This window comes from Rhyacophila brunnea, unplaced genomic scaffold (genome assembly GCF_057557595.1).
Source record: "Rhyacophila brunnea isolate RB1 unplaced genomic scaffold, BYU_Rbru_1.0 scaffold_6, whole genome shotgun sequence".
NCBI classification, from domain to species: domain Eukaryota; kingdom Metazoa; phylum Arthropoda; class Insecta; order Trichoptera; family Rhyacophilidae; genus Rhyacophila; species Rhyacophila brunnea.
Window position 1 is genome coordinate 14,389,022 of NW_028233276.1, and position 17,157 is coordinate 14,406,178.

General features: G+C 33.5%; 2 protein-coding genes across 2 annotated transcripts; both read left to right on the forward strand.

Moving 5' to 3' along the window:
* Positions 1-112: 112 nt before the first annotated feature.
* Positions 113-9,580, forward strand: LOC147065244 (facilitated trehalose transporter Tret1-like). The gene is made up of 6 exons (XM_085956693.1): positions 113-888; positions 2,543-2,772; positions 3,752-4,075; positions 4,178-4,292; positions 4,646-4,783; positions 9,441-9,580. The coding sequence occupies exons 1-5, from the start codon at positions 813-815 to the stop codon at positions 4,750-4,752; spliced, it is 852 nt and encodes a 283-aa protein (XP_085812819.1). The 5' UTR covers positions 113-812; the 3' UTR covers positions 4,753-4,783; positions 9,441-9,580.
* On the forward strand, positions 9,506-17,093 carry LOC147065245 (facilitated trehalose transporter Tret1-like). Its single transcript, XM_085956952.1, has 4 exons — positions 9,506-9,658; positions 11,347-11,529; positions 14,646-14,859; positions 17,047-17,093. Exons 1-4 carry the CDS (start codon positions 9,506-9,508, stop codon positions 17,091-17,093), a joined length of 597 nt encoding a protein of 198 aa, XP_085813078.1.
* The last annotated feature ends 64 nt before the right edge of the window (positions 17,094-17,157 follow it).

A 17,157-nucleotide genomic window follows, 5' to 3' on the forward strand; every position in this document is an offset into this window, starting at 1 on the left:
TTTACATAGAAGCTTGTAAAAATTGTGTAACATAATTTTTTAGAAAGTATAGTAGAATGTTCTAATAATACATAACATAATAATTCTATGGTTTCGGGGTAAAAGTGCTTAAGTCAGTTTGGTGGCAGCTGAGATAATTGGTTTCGAAATAAATCACAGTTTCCAAAATATTCCTGCTTAGAAGTTAATTAGTATACTTTTTTATTTCTTTTACTTACTATATTTATGCACAATTAAGTTTTTGATACCTATTGTGTTATATTCAATGTTTTGAATAAATAATTTTACATAGAGTTAAAAATGATTTTCTCAATTTAAGCCATTTCTACAAATTAAAATATATATTTATTTTGCTTACGTGACAAAATCTATGAAACACAAAAAAGATCACAATCATTTACACACATTACATCCATATAAACGTGACTTAAGAACTTTTACCCTGAACCACGGAATTGTTTTTTATAACAATGTGATAATCATCATCACCGACACAACATTCCAATGCGGGTCATGGCCAGTGATGTCCCATGGGGGTAGGCAAGCCATGCGTTGCATTGGGGTGACACATTATAAAAGGCGGCTAATAAGTGAACCATTAGAGTAGTGGCGGTTTTCCATGAAGCCGGCAATCGACATCTTAGTTTTAAGAAATAGTTTTAACATAAAAATCCTGACAGTATATTTAATTATTATTGTTTTATTGTAATACCTGATTTATTGTGATTGTGATTGTGAATATGAACACAATTTCTAAAGGCAGCTTTACAATATCAATGACTTTAGGTTACTAAACTTATTGTGTTGAAAGAATGAGTCTCTTAGACATTGATAGAATAAAAACAGATAAACCCAGTCTACAAAATCAAGTGATTGCAGCAATTATAGGTGAGTAATAACTCACCATAACCCACCTAACTAACAATCGTATTATTGACACCAATATGAAGTGATCCCTTTTTACTAAGGATAAAACAGTAGTGAAGTAATAGAGAATTTCATTTGAGGAATTTATTTCCAAAAACCGATAAGTCCACATTTTTTTGAAACCATGTCCGATCCTAATAGGATCATATGGGGCTCCACAGAGTGGAGGTTTGTATTAACAGATTTTGTTTTTACGAGAAATGGATGCCACTTGCTCAACCTATTAGGTCTGACAATTATACATGTTGTTTTTTTTTTCAATTTGTGTAGAGTCAGAGTATGGACCTAAGTCCACATATTGACATATTATTCTAAAATATGATTTCACACATGTACCCACATAACTTTCAAAAACAGCCTAAAGTTATCTAGTAAATCCTTGCTTGGATAGTTAAAACCACTTGTAATGAAAAGGATGGCCAATCTCAAAAGTCAAAAATAATTAGTGATTATTGTTTTATCCCCTTTTGCCTTTCGCAGACAGAATTAATTTATTAAGAATTTAAGTGGTGTTTTCGTTTATGTGGCTCTCGAAATAAATATGACAATTTCAATTTTTGTCAAATCTTGACAAGTCAACAAAAATGTGAATTTTCTATCTTATAGGTACCTATATCTTGTAAACAAAGTATTCCAAAATGGTGAATATTTTATTCTAATAAAAATAACATGTTAGAATAGTAATTTTTATTAGTAATACAATATACACCGTTTTAGAATACCTTCTTAAGATATACCTCTATGAAAGAAGTTAATACTTTGGACGCGGAAGACGCACACGGTGCGTAATGACCAGGCGGCCGATCGATGTAATTAACGTGCATTTTAAAGGGGGCAATTAAAATCTCATTATCTATTCAGCAGCGAAAGCGTTAAACATCTTTTCCGAAAAATAGAAATTGCCGTGTTTTATTTCAAGAACCACGACAGCCGCGCAGTTAACAAGTTGGCTTATAATGTAGTGGGTCTATAGCAACATCTATCGACGAAAAATATTACTTCTAAAACTCACAGTCGATAATATAACATACTACACGGAGTTAACATTGTTAAAGGAGTCGTGTCATCGAAATAAGTCAATTCTGTGCGTTAATTATAATTATTTTTGCACATCCCAAAAAACCTAAATTGAATAAACTGCTACGGGTCTCAGGTTCGAATCCTGGGTCTGACAAATATACATACTGTTTATCATTGGGTGTTTGGAGTTAGAGTCTGGACCTAATGTATTGAGCAAGTAACTAACATCCATTTCTCTTAAAAATAAAAGATTGTTAATACAAATCTCCTTTCTGTGGAGGCCCGTATGATCTTCTGACATGGGACCATTTGTGTAGTGCGATCAACGGATGCAATATCATACTTCGATACTATTCCCTTCTGTAAGAAACTATCTCAAAGTCTATCTACAAATGAGTTATCTATTGATTACGTAGGTTAATTTGTGGACAAGAATATCTTACATTAGGTAAACAATAGATTTCGTTGGATGCTCCCCAACACAGCCATATTCACTTCAATTTAAAGGTCATTAGCTAAGAACTCGCTCAAGAATGTATCTATAAATTGATACATCATGAATCTCCTGATTATTTTTGTTTAATATTATTTCTAGTTAACTTAGGTTCACTTTCTTATGGCGCTGCAATTGGCTGGTTGTCTCCGGTGCTTGAAGAGGTCACTTCCAATGATTCTCCATTGGGACCCCCTATGACTCCGGCTCAGGTGGCTTTTGCAGGAGGGATCTTCTGCCTCGGAGGTCTTATGGGACTTCCCATTTTCACCATCATCGCCAGTAAATATGGGAGAAAGGCGGCGGCCTACTGTATTGGTTTACTACTTGCCGTACGTAGTGTAGTCATTTTCACAACATTGCATAATCCATCTTCTTTTTATCTTCCGGAGATCCATTCATCTCAACAGTTCCAACTTTTATAAAGCTTGACAGACAGTACAAATATTATTAACTACCTATATTATCTGTACAGTTGACCAGCTGACACAAATACGTGAGGCGCATTTTCATTACACATGAGCCATCTAAATGCAAAAACCGTTAAGTCCACATTTTGTCATCATCGAACAAATAATAGGTACGGACATATAATATGTAATGATATATAACTTGCAAAAGTTTCAAAGTTTCAAGTTATAGGCAAATCCCGATACGTCTAATTTTAATTTGCTTATATTTATTGTAGTTATTGGTTGACTGGCTGCAGTGAAAAAAATCGTTAAAACTAATAATTTTAGCGTTAAACACAAAAACGTTATTTACTTCTATGCAATGATATGGTTTTTGCTTTTATATGCCTCACATAAGCCGGATTTATTCTACCAGTGAAATTGCTATTTTTTTTTTATTGTCTGATCCTAATAAGATCATATTATTATCGGCCTCCACAGGGTAGAGATTTGCATTAACAGATTTTTATTTTTACGAGAAATGGATGTTAGCCACTTACTCAACCTCATCAGGTCCATACGCTGACTTCAAACACAAATTGAAAAACAATATGTGTATTTGACAGATCCAGGATACCTGGGACCCACGACGTTATAGGCCGATGCTTAAAACGCTCGGCCATCGTGGGTGGCAATATTATAGTTATCGCAATATATCTACCTGCAGATATGTACATACTTTATCATAATCAATATGTATATTTATCAAGTTTTGGTTAAGAATAGTGTTTCTCAACCGATGGTCTGCAGAAATTTTCTGGTGGTCCACGAATTTTTGAAATGCCTATGATAAAAATTACAATACTGCACCCAAAAAACTTTTCACTTCAAAAATCAAATAACTGTTATCACTTTTCAGATAGGAATGTTGTTTAAATTATGCGCGAACTCAGTGATGGTAATGCTGATGGGACGATTTGTGTGCGGCGTTGGAGGAGGAGGTGGTATGTCACTCCCCACCTTATTGGTAGGAGAATGCTGTACACCACATATCCGAGGCCTACTCGCCGCTCTGTTGATGGTCTTCTATTCACTCGGCTTAATAACGGAATTCGTGCTAGGAGCGTATCTGCCATTTAGAATATTTACCGCTGTTCTTATGGTAATGCCAATTATCTTTTTAATATGCTATTGGTTTATTCCTGAGACGCCCGTTTTCCTTCTCAAAACCGGAAAAGTAGAGGTTAGTATTTCTTTTTGTTTTATTTCATCTTGTCATTCAGGTTAAAGTCACTGTTATTATACATGATAATAATGTATGAATGATTATTTATTATATTTTCAGGAAGCCGCTAAAGCAATCGCTTGGTTTCGAAAAATTCCTGCTGCTGGTGGAGGCGTTCGAGGGGAACTTCTGAGGATATCGAGACAACTCAGAGGAGCAGAACCACTCAATATCGGTACATTACATCTATATCCAATAACTGAAGGCACCCCTGAACAACGATAAGGGCACATTTTAATAAATTTGAGGAATGAAGAAAAATTTAATGTTTAATCAAATATTTTTTCAGGAAAATAATATTTTTTATTTACATATTGATATTATATTATATTAATATAGAAAATATAGACTTATATACTTCTAGACTTCATAGAATCTTCACTAAAACGTTCACAGTGATCTTATTAACATTGTTTTATACTTAACTTAAAAGGTATGCAAAATATGTGCCGCTTGTCGTTGTTCGGGGGGTGCATTTTCAACTATATAAAGTTGAATACATTGATTCTAGTGCGATATATATTTCAGAATTCGAACCGACGAACGAAGCGCTGGCCACTGAATTGGAATGGATTCAGCGTGAAAAGCCAGAGAATGAACAAAAGAGGCTATCTGAACATTCAGAATACTGTTAACATGAAAGACCAAACTCATGGAAACTTCTATGTAAGCTAAATTATTAGTTTTATTTAATGCATGATCAGGGCATCTATTCTATACACAAGATTGCTTTCGGCCGCTACGCAGGTATCTAGGGTAGGTTTGCATCGAAGTAATATCGGTCTAACAATTACAATAAGTTAGGTGTAATTGTTACAATAGGTACTAAGTAACAACACCTCTTTTGGCTGTGGTAAATTTTAGAGCGAGATAGACAGTTTTGACTGTTTAGATGGCTAACTTATTGTAATTGTTACAATAAGTTTCATTACTTCTATATAAACCTTCCCTAGATAACTGCAGTAGAGGCCGAAAGAAGTCTTGTGTATATAATAGATGCGCAGGGAACACAAAAATAAGTACTTTCTGGATGTGGCTCGTGATTGCGGATTGTGCTTGTGATTGTGGAGAAATATGCAATAAACTTAAACAGACAAGTGTTAACCGGCTCTATGCATTCAGTGAGTTTTCTCGCTCTATGAGGCGTGATCGACAGGCCGCACATACAAATTTCGGGAGTTATCTCGTCCGATTTTAATCTCAAATTACTAGCCACTGTCGATTGATTTGCATAATCTAAAAAATTAAACACATAGTGACATCTGTTCGAATAATTATGAAATACTAAAACACAAATTATCGGTATTACAGCGATTGTAGTAAGAGCTTCGATCTACATTCAATGTGTGTCCTTAAAAATCTGCGGCCTGTCAGGTACTGCCCTAGTAATATCGTGAGGCATAGAAAAGGTTATTAAGGGCCGGTGTGCCGTAGTATATCTTTGTGAGCTTAGCCTAGATAATCTATAGACTGTGTAAGAAAAACGTATGTGACATTATGAAAACTTGTCTTTTCTCATCTTAGAAATTAACATTTAATGACTGCATAATATACAAGCTGAAGTACCCGGCTTTGCACAGGTTCGCTTCGTGGATACATTTATCTTAGATATTTAAAAAATAATAATAAGTAATTATCTTTTCAATATTAAAATATCTGTATAATACAATATGGCAATATGAAAATAATTATAATAGGAGTAAAAGTCAAACAAAAGAACACTAAATTAAAATCGAATCCAAAATATCTGTACCTCAGAGGCAGACGGATGCAACTCCGTTTTTGGGGAAAATGAGTTTTTTTAAGAATCGTCATGCTAAAGGCTTTATCTTTTAGTGTCAGAGAGATGAAAGTTCTAGTCCGAGATATGCATAGCATAAAGATGCAAATGCCATACCTACCTTAGAAGCAGAAGGATGCAAATCCAATAATCCACTAAGACAAAATTCTCTCAAACCGTCTGCAATATGTACTAGACGAGAACCAGCCAGGAGAACGAGCTTTAGAGAAGGATACAGCACTATGGACCATATTATCCAAGTCATCAGAGAAATCAGAGCGGTAACAGGAATACAAGCTGCCGCTATCCATGGGTTTTATAGACTATGAGAAAGCGTTCGATTCCATAAAGAAATTTTCAATACTCGATGCACTCAGAAATCAAGGAATCCCCGGGCGCTATATAAATATTTTCAATAATATATACAGTAGCGCAACAACATCTCCATAAACCATCGTGAATTTCCTATCAGCAAAGGAGTCCGACAAGGTGATACAATCTCACCTAAACTATTTACAGCTACATTTGAAGACTTATTTAGACAACTTGACTGGAATGACACGGGTCCCCATAAATGGAGAATACGTGAGTCATGGACAATTGGGTATTTGGATTTGCAACCGTCTGCCTCTGAGGTACAGAATTATGCAAGCGTTATTGATAGTATTAATATGTAGTAAAAAATTCTAAATTGGATGGAACAAACAAACAACAAACTTTGTATTTTATATAATACTAATTTAGAAACCTTCGCAGGTGTGCGCACAACAACTGACAAAAGTTTTATCGCAATCTATCGGATGAATGGTATAGAAACACATAGGAATAGAAGAAGAAGATGGTTTTCTAATTCAGAAATCTTCGCGAGCGTGCGCACGACAACTCACTAAAGTTTCATTGCAATCGGATGAATGGTATAGGAACCATACGAATAAAAGAGAATATAATGAAGAAGAAGAAGATGGTTGTACTAATTCAGAAAATTTTGCGAGTATTTGCACAACAACTGATGAAAGTTTCATTGCAATCTTATGAATGGTATAGGAACCATACGAATAAAAGAAGATAGAATGAAGAAGAAGAGTACTAATTCAGAAACCTTTGCGGGTGTTACCACAACAACTGACGAAGGTTTCATCGCAATCGGATGAATGGTATAGGAACCATACGAATAAAAGAAGATATAATAGAAGAAGAAGAAGAAGATGGTTGTACTAATTCAGAAACCTTTACGGGTGTTACCACAACAACTTACGAAGGTTTTATCGCAATCGGAAGAATGGTATAGGAACCATACGCATAAAAGAAGATATAATGAAGAAGAAGAAGAAGATGTTTGTAGTAATTCAGAAACCTTTGCGAGCATTTGCACAAGAACTGATAAAAGTTTCATTGCAATCGGATGAATGGTATAGGAACCATACGATTAAAAGAAGATATAATAGAAGAAGAAGAAGATGGTTGTACTAATTCAGAAACCTTTACGGGTGTTACCACAACAACTTACGAAGGTTTCATCGCAATTGGATGAATGGTATAGGAACCATACGAATAAAAGTGCGGCTTAAGCGTTGGACTATAAAGCCGTGAGTCCCAGGTTCGAATCCTGGGTCTGACAAGTACACATATTGTTTTTCAATTTGTGTGTGCCAGGGTATGGACCTAATAGGTTGAGCAAGTGGCTGACATCCATTTCTCGTAAAAAACAAAATCTGTCAACGCAAACCTCTACTCTGTGGAGGCCCATATGATCCTATTAGGATCGGACATGGTCGAAAAAAAAAAAAAAAAATGAAAAAGAAAAAGATGGTTGTACTAATTCAGAAACCTTCGCAGGTGTGCACACAACAACTCACCAAAGTTTCATCGCAATCGGATGAATGGTATAGGAACGCATACGGGACAGACAGAAAGACAGACAGACATACATTCATTTTTATATAGAAAATATAGCCTATAATTTGCGCAAGTGCAAACAATAAGTTGACAAAGTTTTATCGCAATCGGATGAACGGTATGGCAGCGCATAAAATACGAACAAACAAACGAATATTGATTTTTATATATTAGATTAATACCTACTATAAAAGACTTCGTGATTACAGCACTTTTCAAGTTATTATTTTGTTAACACAGTCAAATACATTTTGTCAATTATTCATAGGCGTTCATAATTGATTTGTAATTTTGGAGAAATTGTAATATTTTGCGGTCCATATTTATTTTAATACATACATTTTATGACAGTTTTTTATATGGGGTTGGTTACGGCGAAAAATTGGTCTTAAAATAATAAATTAAGTTATGGAGTAGTTGCAATTTGAAGTTTGACATGTGCTCTAAAATGAGGCATAATGTTAATTTCTTTGTGCTTTATGTGCTCTATAATCTATAATAAATTGGATGAGTTTTTTTCTTGCATAGATATTTATATAATAATATCAATGACATTAATATGGACGAAGCATCTGGAAAAAAATATGACACTCACTTTTTTTGTCGGGTCTGCCGAATGGCATAATCTGTTCTAACGCCATTACAATAAAGGTGATATTGCTTTAAATTCCTGATGCTTTTTTTCGGGTCTGCCGAATGGTTCCGTTCGAACGGGTTCGCTCAAATGAACATTGACACTAGAAACACCGTTCTAACGCCATTACAATAAAGGTGATATCGCACCGTGAGTGTAAAACCAAGGCATCTGCAAATTTTTCAATTTTGAGATTAAACGCAAAATAACTGCAAAAGTCGTGAACTTGATAATGTAAAAGTGAAGTAACTGAAAGAACATGCAATATAATGTAGATATAAACCAAATATTATGGTTTTTTTAGAAACTCTATTTCTCCTAACAAAACGAAGACTTCAAACCCTAATATATCCAAAATATGTCTTTTGCAGATGCTTTGGTTTTACACTCACGGTGCGATATTGCTATAAATTCCCGATGCATGATATCGTATAATGGAAATTGCGTGACGTCTACCTACCTATGCTTGTGCGAATGTCGCTATGCGCGAATTTACTTGCTAGTTACTGTATTGAGTGCGTTGTCCATTAATAATGTCATTGAATAATATAGACAAATAATCTATTGTTAACTCTATATACCTAAATTATTGACTTACCAACTTTTGGCAGCAATCTAAATCTATCTATATATAGTATCTAAATTCTTTCTCATTCAAAAAATGCTAAAATAAGGATACCATGAAATGATACTAGAAAACCAACATGTTAGGTAGTTTATATTTTTTAATAACTTTTTTCATAATTTATCCACTCACTGAAAAAGTACGGTTTTTCTTAAATCTTTTTTTTTTTAATAATAGCAATTAAACAAGACATCACAGTTTAAAACTCATGCGATAGGTGCGGTGAATCACCACTTTAATAATTCTAGTGCCACATTATGATTGTTGAATTTCAATAATGATTTTTGGCAACTACCCATGCTCACATAGTTGCTAGAGCGACTGTCTTTGTATATATTCAAAGCCGTGGGGTACGAGTTCACTAATGAAGCGTTGGCTTTACTTACAGTTACATCACCCGTGGCTCGGAAAGGACTCCTACTGTGTATATTTCTCGTTATATCACCAACCTTGATGGGTATGATCGTGTTGGATTCTTATTCAACGTTAATCTTCGAGAAGGCGGAGACTGGACTGTCCAGCGACGCCTGCGCTATCAGCTACTCTGTCATTCTTCTTATGGGAACCACCTTAGGATCTCTGCTTATGGACAAAATAGGCAGAAGGGTAATTATTATGACTGAGAGAAATGATTGTTTTTGCAGGCTTGTATGCACAACCTATTGGAAAGAAGGGTCAATTTATCCATTTTCTAATTGTTCACGGTCCGTAGTGGGTAAAAGTGTTTATTATACTAGATGAGACATACATTCTATTATTTTAAATTTAATAGTCACATAAAATATCAGTACTCTTCACTCTGCATTACGTACATATGGATTTGCATGACACAACTTAGTATATAGAAAATTTGAATTTTGCCATATTCAATGAAAAATTTGGTGATGAAGTACTTATTATACTTATTTATTATAGTATTATTTTGGGCCGCGGTTTGATCATCTGATCTATATTATAAAACACAAAGTTTATTCAGGATCCAACGTAAACTTGAACAAAATTAAAATCATCGCACATATTTTGAAGTTTTTGTGTTGTTTAATTCACGAGATATGAACACTTGAAGTTGCCCATATATATACAAAATTTGAATTCATGGATGATTTCTTGAGGAATTTTTGAGATTTTCCATCCCGAATCTCGAAAATTGAAATTTTTAACATTAACATTAACAAAAAACGATTTTCTACATGAAAAAAGTGGACAGAAAACACAAAATGTTCAATGACTGATCGGGGCATTTAACACAAATAAGCCAACGTCGACTCAAAATGAGCGCAATTTTTGCAACATCAGGGAATTTTGTGTCTCAAAAGCTTACGCGATTGTCAGACGCAGCAATTGACAGTCTGCGTTTTGTGAAATTCCATTTTAATAAGTAATGTTTTGAATTATATTTGTTTTCCTACTTCTGTTTTGTCTGTCTTCTTACATGAATTTAAAAAAAACATATTTTTTTTGAATTTGTCTTTTTTTACACTGATTTTAGGATTTTTAGAGATTTTTTTAAATTCCCCGATATCTCGAGAATTCTCGAGAATTCTTTTCTGGAAATCCCGAATCTCGATTTTGAGATTTTCTCAGGAAATACCCAACTCTAGATGTAGCTACCCATTTCATTTTATATTCTTTTAATAATCGGTAACGTTGGTAACGGTACAACAAAATTGTCTGAAGACATTATTTAACCTCAAAAATAAAAAATATCTCAATTTGAATTCAGAATTCACCGATAGGATCTACTATCGTAGAGCAACATTTTTGGGCCCCCAATATATTTTAGCCAAGGGCCCCCTTCAAATGTAGAATTACAGGCTGGTAGCTGTTATCTCTGTACCAGTAAAAGTTCTTGACATGATGATTTTGTATAAAATATCAAAATTAGTTTAAGATTTAGTGGCATAATAATTTTAGATATTATTATCTTGATAGAATATTTTTTATCTAATATCTATTATCGTTTGCTTTAGGCAGGGTTTAATTGAATTTAAAAAACTAACCAATACCATCTGGAATTTGTAGTCTTAGTTTAATAAAAACGAATATGTATGACCGACAAAGTTTAATGTGCAATATTTATGTCAGATCCAACCTATCTCCACCCTTCGCCACTGCTGTTGATAGTATTGAATATTTCTTATACCGAAGTACTTGTAAGCATCTCCATTATCATTTTTTGACGGACATGTAAAATGATTATCCTTTCTCTATAGCACTTCAGAAAAAAGCTCTTCTAATTAGGAACTACATTGATCATAATATGTAATATAATATCATGAATGTTTACTTTGCAGCCTCTTCAAATTATTACATCAGTAGTGGTATGCTTCGGCCAAGGGATTCTGGCGTGGTGTTTCCAAGAACCCTCTGCACCAAAATGGCTTCCTTTCTTCGGTCTTTTCATCGGGGTGGTCGCTTTCAATGCTGGACCGGCAATTATGTCATTTGTCATTGCTTCGGAGGTTTTCGCCAATGAAGTAAGATTGTGTTTTGATCATTCATTCTAAATTAATTCAATATTATGCATTAATAATATATTTAATATCCAAATTTCATTCTTATTAACACATTGATCGCCAACTAGTTTTACATAAAATAGTTAAAAAATGATTATTTGTCTCTAAGGTATTATTTGATAGGTAATGAAAGAATATAATGTTTTTTTTCATTTTGATGATTTTTTTACGTAAATATTGGTTTTTATGATGTGCCGGCCACATGTGTCCGTCGCGGCGCCAACAAGTTAATTTATTCTATTGCGCCGGGCCGGCCACTTCGCCGGTCACCTGTCCATATGTGTTGACGAGAGCATGGTGCCATTTCGCGGTCGAATTATATTTAGATTTTGATAGTATAATAAACAGAAAAGGCACAAATACGGAATAAAAGTTTTCAAATTGGGTAGTATAATACCTGGATACACATAAACTGGAAATATACGTATACATACCTTATAATCATTTTTTTATTCTATTTTTTTATTTTTTACATATTTTTTATAACTTACATTTTTATCATCTATTTAATTTTTATTTTTATATCAACAAAAACACATTTACAATTTAAAAGGAAAACTTTTTTTTTTCATTATGTACATTCTTTACATTAGTGAGCCTATATTTTGTGACTGGGAAGACATATTTTCAGGCCAAGTGGCAGTAATATACAGAAGGGCCATGCCGGTCACCGCGTATCGAAAAATGCACTGCGCGCGTGCCCGCCGGCGCTGTACAACAACTCTAAGGCAGGTCTTCTTTGCCGGTCACCGGTGACCCCCATGGCCCCCTGAACGTAATCCGATGCCGGTCACCGGTGACCCCCATGGCGATCAACGTGTTAATAATATGAATGACAGAATTAACCACTTCTTTAAAGATAGTAGATAATAGATAAAATTCTTCATCTTGTATATTATGAAGTAAGAAGCTAGTTAAGAATTCCTTGAAATAAATAAAAATAATGATAGCATTGATTGTTAGGTCACCAATGGGTTAAGAACAAACAGCGCCGGCTGGTCTAACATCATACAAGTGCACTGCACTGCTTGCATTGTTATGAAACATCGTAAATCATATTTTTTCTTCATAGGTTTTTAATATTATCGCTCACTTATTGTAATGCAAACCATAAACCGATGTGCCCATATTGCCAATAGGCGTTAATACAGGCACTATGCACCGTATACGTCATCCTTACTGCAGTCATTTGCGCCCCGGCAATATATTTAGTTTACTTAAAATGAACCCAAATCTTAGTATGAACTAAAGCCATTATAAAACAACTTAAGCCGTGCTAATTGTTTTCGCCATGCGTAAGTTCCAGAATATCGTGCGCCGACCGGGTAAAATGACATCATATTGGTCTGAGTAGAGAGCAATTACAGATTTGAATTATGGTTTGTTATTATAGATGCTACAGTTTACTGTTTACAGTCAAATTATGTTTAGTATCATATTTAGCAATCTCGTATGTAAAATGCCTGTAAAACTAAAAACAATAGAATTAATTATTTTCTAAATTTAAAATCGGTAAGAAATACAATGTCGGTAAGATATTTTGAATTATGTGTACTCCAATTTAAATCAGTGAAGATAAAAATAATTTTGCTACCTACCGCATTTCTGGAAAATTAATATTTCATTATCCTGTGTGTTGACTAATCGCGAAATGATGTCGGTTATTTAGAATATAGAAGATTATTAATTTATGAATTCTAGTGATAAGCTAATAAATTTCAATACTATTTCACAAAGTGCAGTTTATATTAATATATAATAATTATTATTCATAGTGTACAAATTGCTAAAGATACCTAATGTACTTATATAGAATAAGATGGCTTCCGTTAAAAGTAAGAGGTATTTATCTACTATAAGAGATACAATCGTTTCTTAAAACTAATCCAATAAAGATTTAAGTAACTCGCATCATGTTTTATTAAAAATATAAAATATACAAGTAATTTCCCAAATGTCAATAATGTTTTGTCAAATCAAAAACAACGCCGAATTGATTTCATTTTTCAATAAGGTAAGTTTCTAGCGCACCCTCAAAAATTACAATCCAAAACATCACCGGCCGCCACTGGTTAAGAATAATAATATTAAATTTACATAACATAAACCCAAATGTAATTTTTTTGTGCCTACACTTATTATATAATAAAGTTTATTGTATTGTGAACAAAATGTTAATTTGTCTGAATAAATAATTTTTATATGATGTGGTGAATATCAATCAAGTGATCAATAAATTCTATTAGAGACAGCTGATTTAATCATCTACCGCAGGCCCTTAGCAAACTTTTTGGATGAAGGGCCACATTAGGAATATAAGCAAGCAAAATACTATTTTAAACATAAATTATATATTATCATGTAAAAGGAATTTCAACATAACAAAATAAATGATTTTATAATAGCCAACAAGTTAATGAGAAGAATTAAAGTGTTTTAAATTTTTCAACATTTTTTTAATTTCATAAATCATCAAAAAAACGTTGGCCGAGCGGCTTAAGCATCGGCCTATAGAGTCGTGGGTCCCAGGTTCGAATCCTGGGTCTGACAAGTACACATATTGTTTTTCAATTTGTGTATGAATCAGAGTATGGAACTAATAGGTTGAGCAAGTGGCTGACATCCATTTTTCATAAAAACAAAATCTGTTAATACAAACCTCCACTCTCTGGAGGCCCATATGATCCTATTAGGATCGGACATGGTCAAAATAATATAATAATAGATATGTTAATTTTGTAGTTAAGATTCTTAAAACTGCTTGTAAATATTCATCGGTGATACACACATTGGCTCGGTCCAGTTCGCGCGCAATTTGAAATTCAATCTTAGTTTGAACAAAACCAGAGATGAGAAAACAATTAATAAACATGTTGATAAATTTTTCAATGAATTATATATTATATTATTAACTAAGTTAACTTTTTTCAGAAATACAATTAAAGCTGGCGGGCCCCACAGAAATACTTGGTGGCCCGTGGGCCGTAGTTTTCCCAGACCTGATCCAACCAACCTTCAGAAGAAGATTCTTCTTAAAAACCTGTGTTAATTTTTAATATTTCTTTGTTTGTCTGTAGGTCCGTGATGCTGCGACTAGCGTGGTGATGGGGTTCATGTGGCTGACAGCCTACCTTCTCCTGCAAATTTTTCCACTGGCAGTGGAAGCGTTGGACATCCACGTTGTGTTTTATTTTTATTCTTTTGTGTCTATGCTCAGTGCTATTTTTTGGTGGTTCGTACTGCCTGAAACGAAAGGCTACACCCAAGAGGAGATCCTGCAGAGACTGGCCGGTTCGAAGCCGTCAAGAATCCTTTCGGCAAATGAGAGCATGATTAAAATGCCAAATGTTTCATAAGAATGAATCTTAGAAGGATCAAAAATAGTATTACATTGTATATACTTCCATGAACATAAATCATAAGTTTAGTATGACACAGAGTTCAAAACCACATGCGGTTTTTCTCTATGGTCGGCCTCTAAACATAGTGAAGTTTGGTTAAGCATTTTTTTAAATATTCGATATATTATTTATTTAAGATTATTAATAGGAACTACCAAAAATACATATTATATTATTTCAACAAACCAATTTGCAAACTGTTCACATGTGTACTATCACTCATATCTTAATTATGTCACACTAATGACATCTGTGATAAAAAAAACATACTAGTTATTATGCCCACGAATTTCGTGGGTCTTGGGTTCGAATCCTTGGACTGATAAATTCATATGTTATTTTTCAATGAGTGTTTTGACCCAAGAGGTTGAGCAAGTGGCTAACATCCATTTCACGTAAAAACTTTTCACTCTCAGGAGGCCATAATATGATCCTTTTCGGATCAAACATGGTGATGTAATGTAAATTATGTTTATAAAACATCTTGGACCACCAGTTTACAGGTCGATCTGAATTAAAGTGAATTGCATTTCCTGATGGAGGTTTTTATATCTCTTTAGCAATTCATTGCAAAATATATTATCAATAAAACTGTAATAAGCAAGTACATATAGTACTTTTGTATAAGATATTCTGCTATTAAAAATAATATTTAAGGCTACTATTTGCGAATACGGTTCGTTCCCAAAACCACATTTTGCGGCAAAATGCAATAAACTGTTTTACAGACTAATAAAAAACTAATTTATATGATTTAATTCATTTGTAGTGTAGTATGTTTAAAACAGAAAATAAAGGGAAATTTATTCATTTCAATATTACTTAATAAAGGTTTGTATCATGCCAGGTTTGAAAGTGAAAGTAGGATTGAGCAGTTTCTGCAACTTAACAATTTGAATTAATCCGTCTATGCAAGTATGCATCCCATCACATACCACTGAAATTTTAGTCACATGACCCAAAAGCAGAGCTCCTGTTGGTTTATGTTGAATGAGCCGTCTTTGCAACTAAATAATTTTGGAAAAAATCACATTTGAAAGATTCATGTTATTTTGATTTGATATTTTGTATGTAATAAAGTTGGGTTTAGGGCTTCTATCTAAAAATTCCTATAAAGTGTATTTTTCTTTACAAAATGTCATTCAAGGTTAATTTTTCAACAATTATTTTGAAACGAGCTGTGTTTGCAAATATCACTCTCATTTGTATTAATATTATAAATGTAATTTTATTGCCTTTAAAACATTAAAAACTTCAAAACTATTCTGTATATAAATTTAATGTATGTTTCATGTTTGCCTATTTTGACATTATTAGTTTTACAACCTTTAAGTATTTATCATTTATATTATAACTAGACCTATTTTATCATCATAATTTTTTTTTAATTATTGTAGATTGCAGTATTTTTTTTTTAATTATTTTAGAGTGCAGTAGGTATGTCACCAACATAAATTTTGAATAAAGTTCTTTTGATTTAATTTCTGTGTTTTCTTTTTAGAATCTTTGTAGATCTAAAAAAAATATAATATAAGTAATATATTAAGGTATAATTTGCACCCGTGTTAATTGAGTTAGTAAATCAGTCGTCTATGAAGCCGTGAGTCAAGGGATTGATCTCGCGGTTGGACATATAGAAATGCATGCTGTCTTTTTTATGTGTGTTTGGTCCAGTGCAAGGAGTTAATGAATTGGGTGATTGTATTTTGATATACCTAACTGATATAATTTCCATTCTCCGAAGGCCCACAATATGCTCCGCTTTTGGCCAAACATGCTGATTTTAATTATATTTACTTATGGTAATCTATTTCACATGTTTTTAACCATTCCGGATGTATGAAAGTCAATATGAGGTGCTTATCTGTCGTAGTGATTATATGATGTAAAATATCTCAGAGCAAATGTTTGGTTTATTTCAACTTTTATTTGAGGTATATACTTATAAATCTTGACTTTGAATTCAACGGTTAAGTCAAACAATGTTATCAGCATATAATACAGTTTCTGCTGTAGATAATATTTTTCTGAAGTTATTGCTGATTGAATAAATGATGATTCATGCAATTGCGGGCAGAGCACAAGCCTCATCCGGGTGTCGTAATTGCCGGGATGAGGCCGTAGAGATGTAGCGAAATGTCGATGGAAATTTCTTTCTCTTTCGCTCTTTAGTGTTTTATCTATTGTG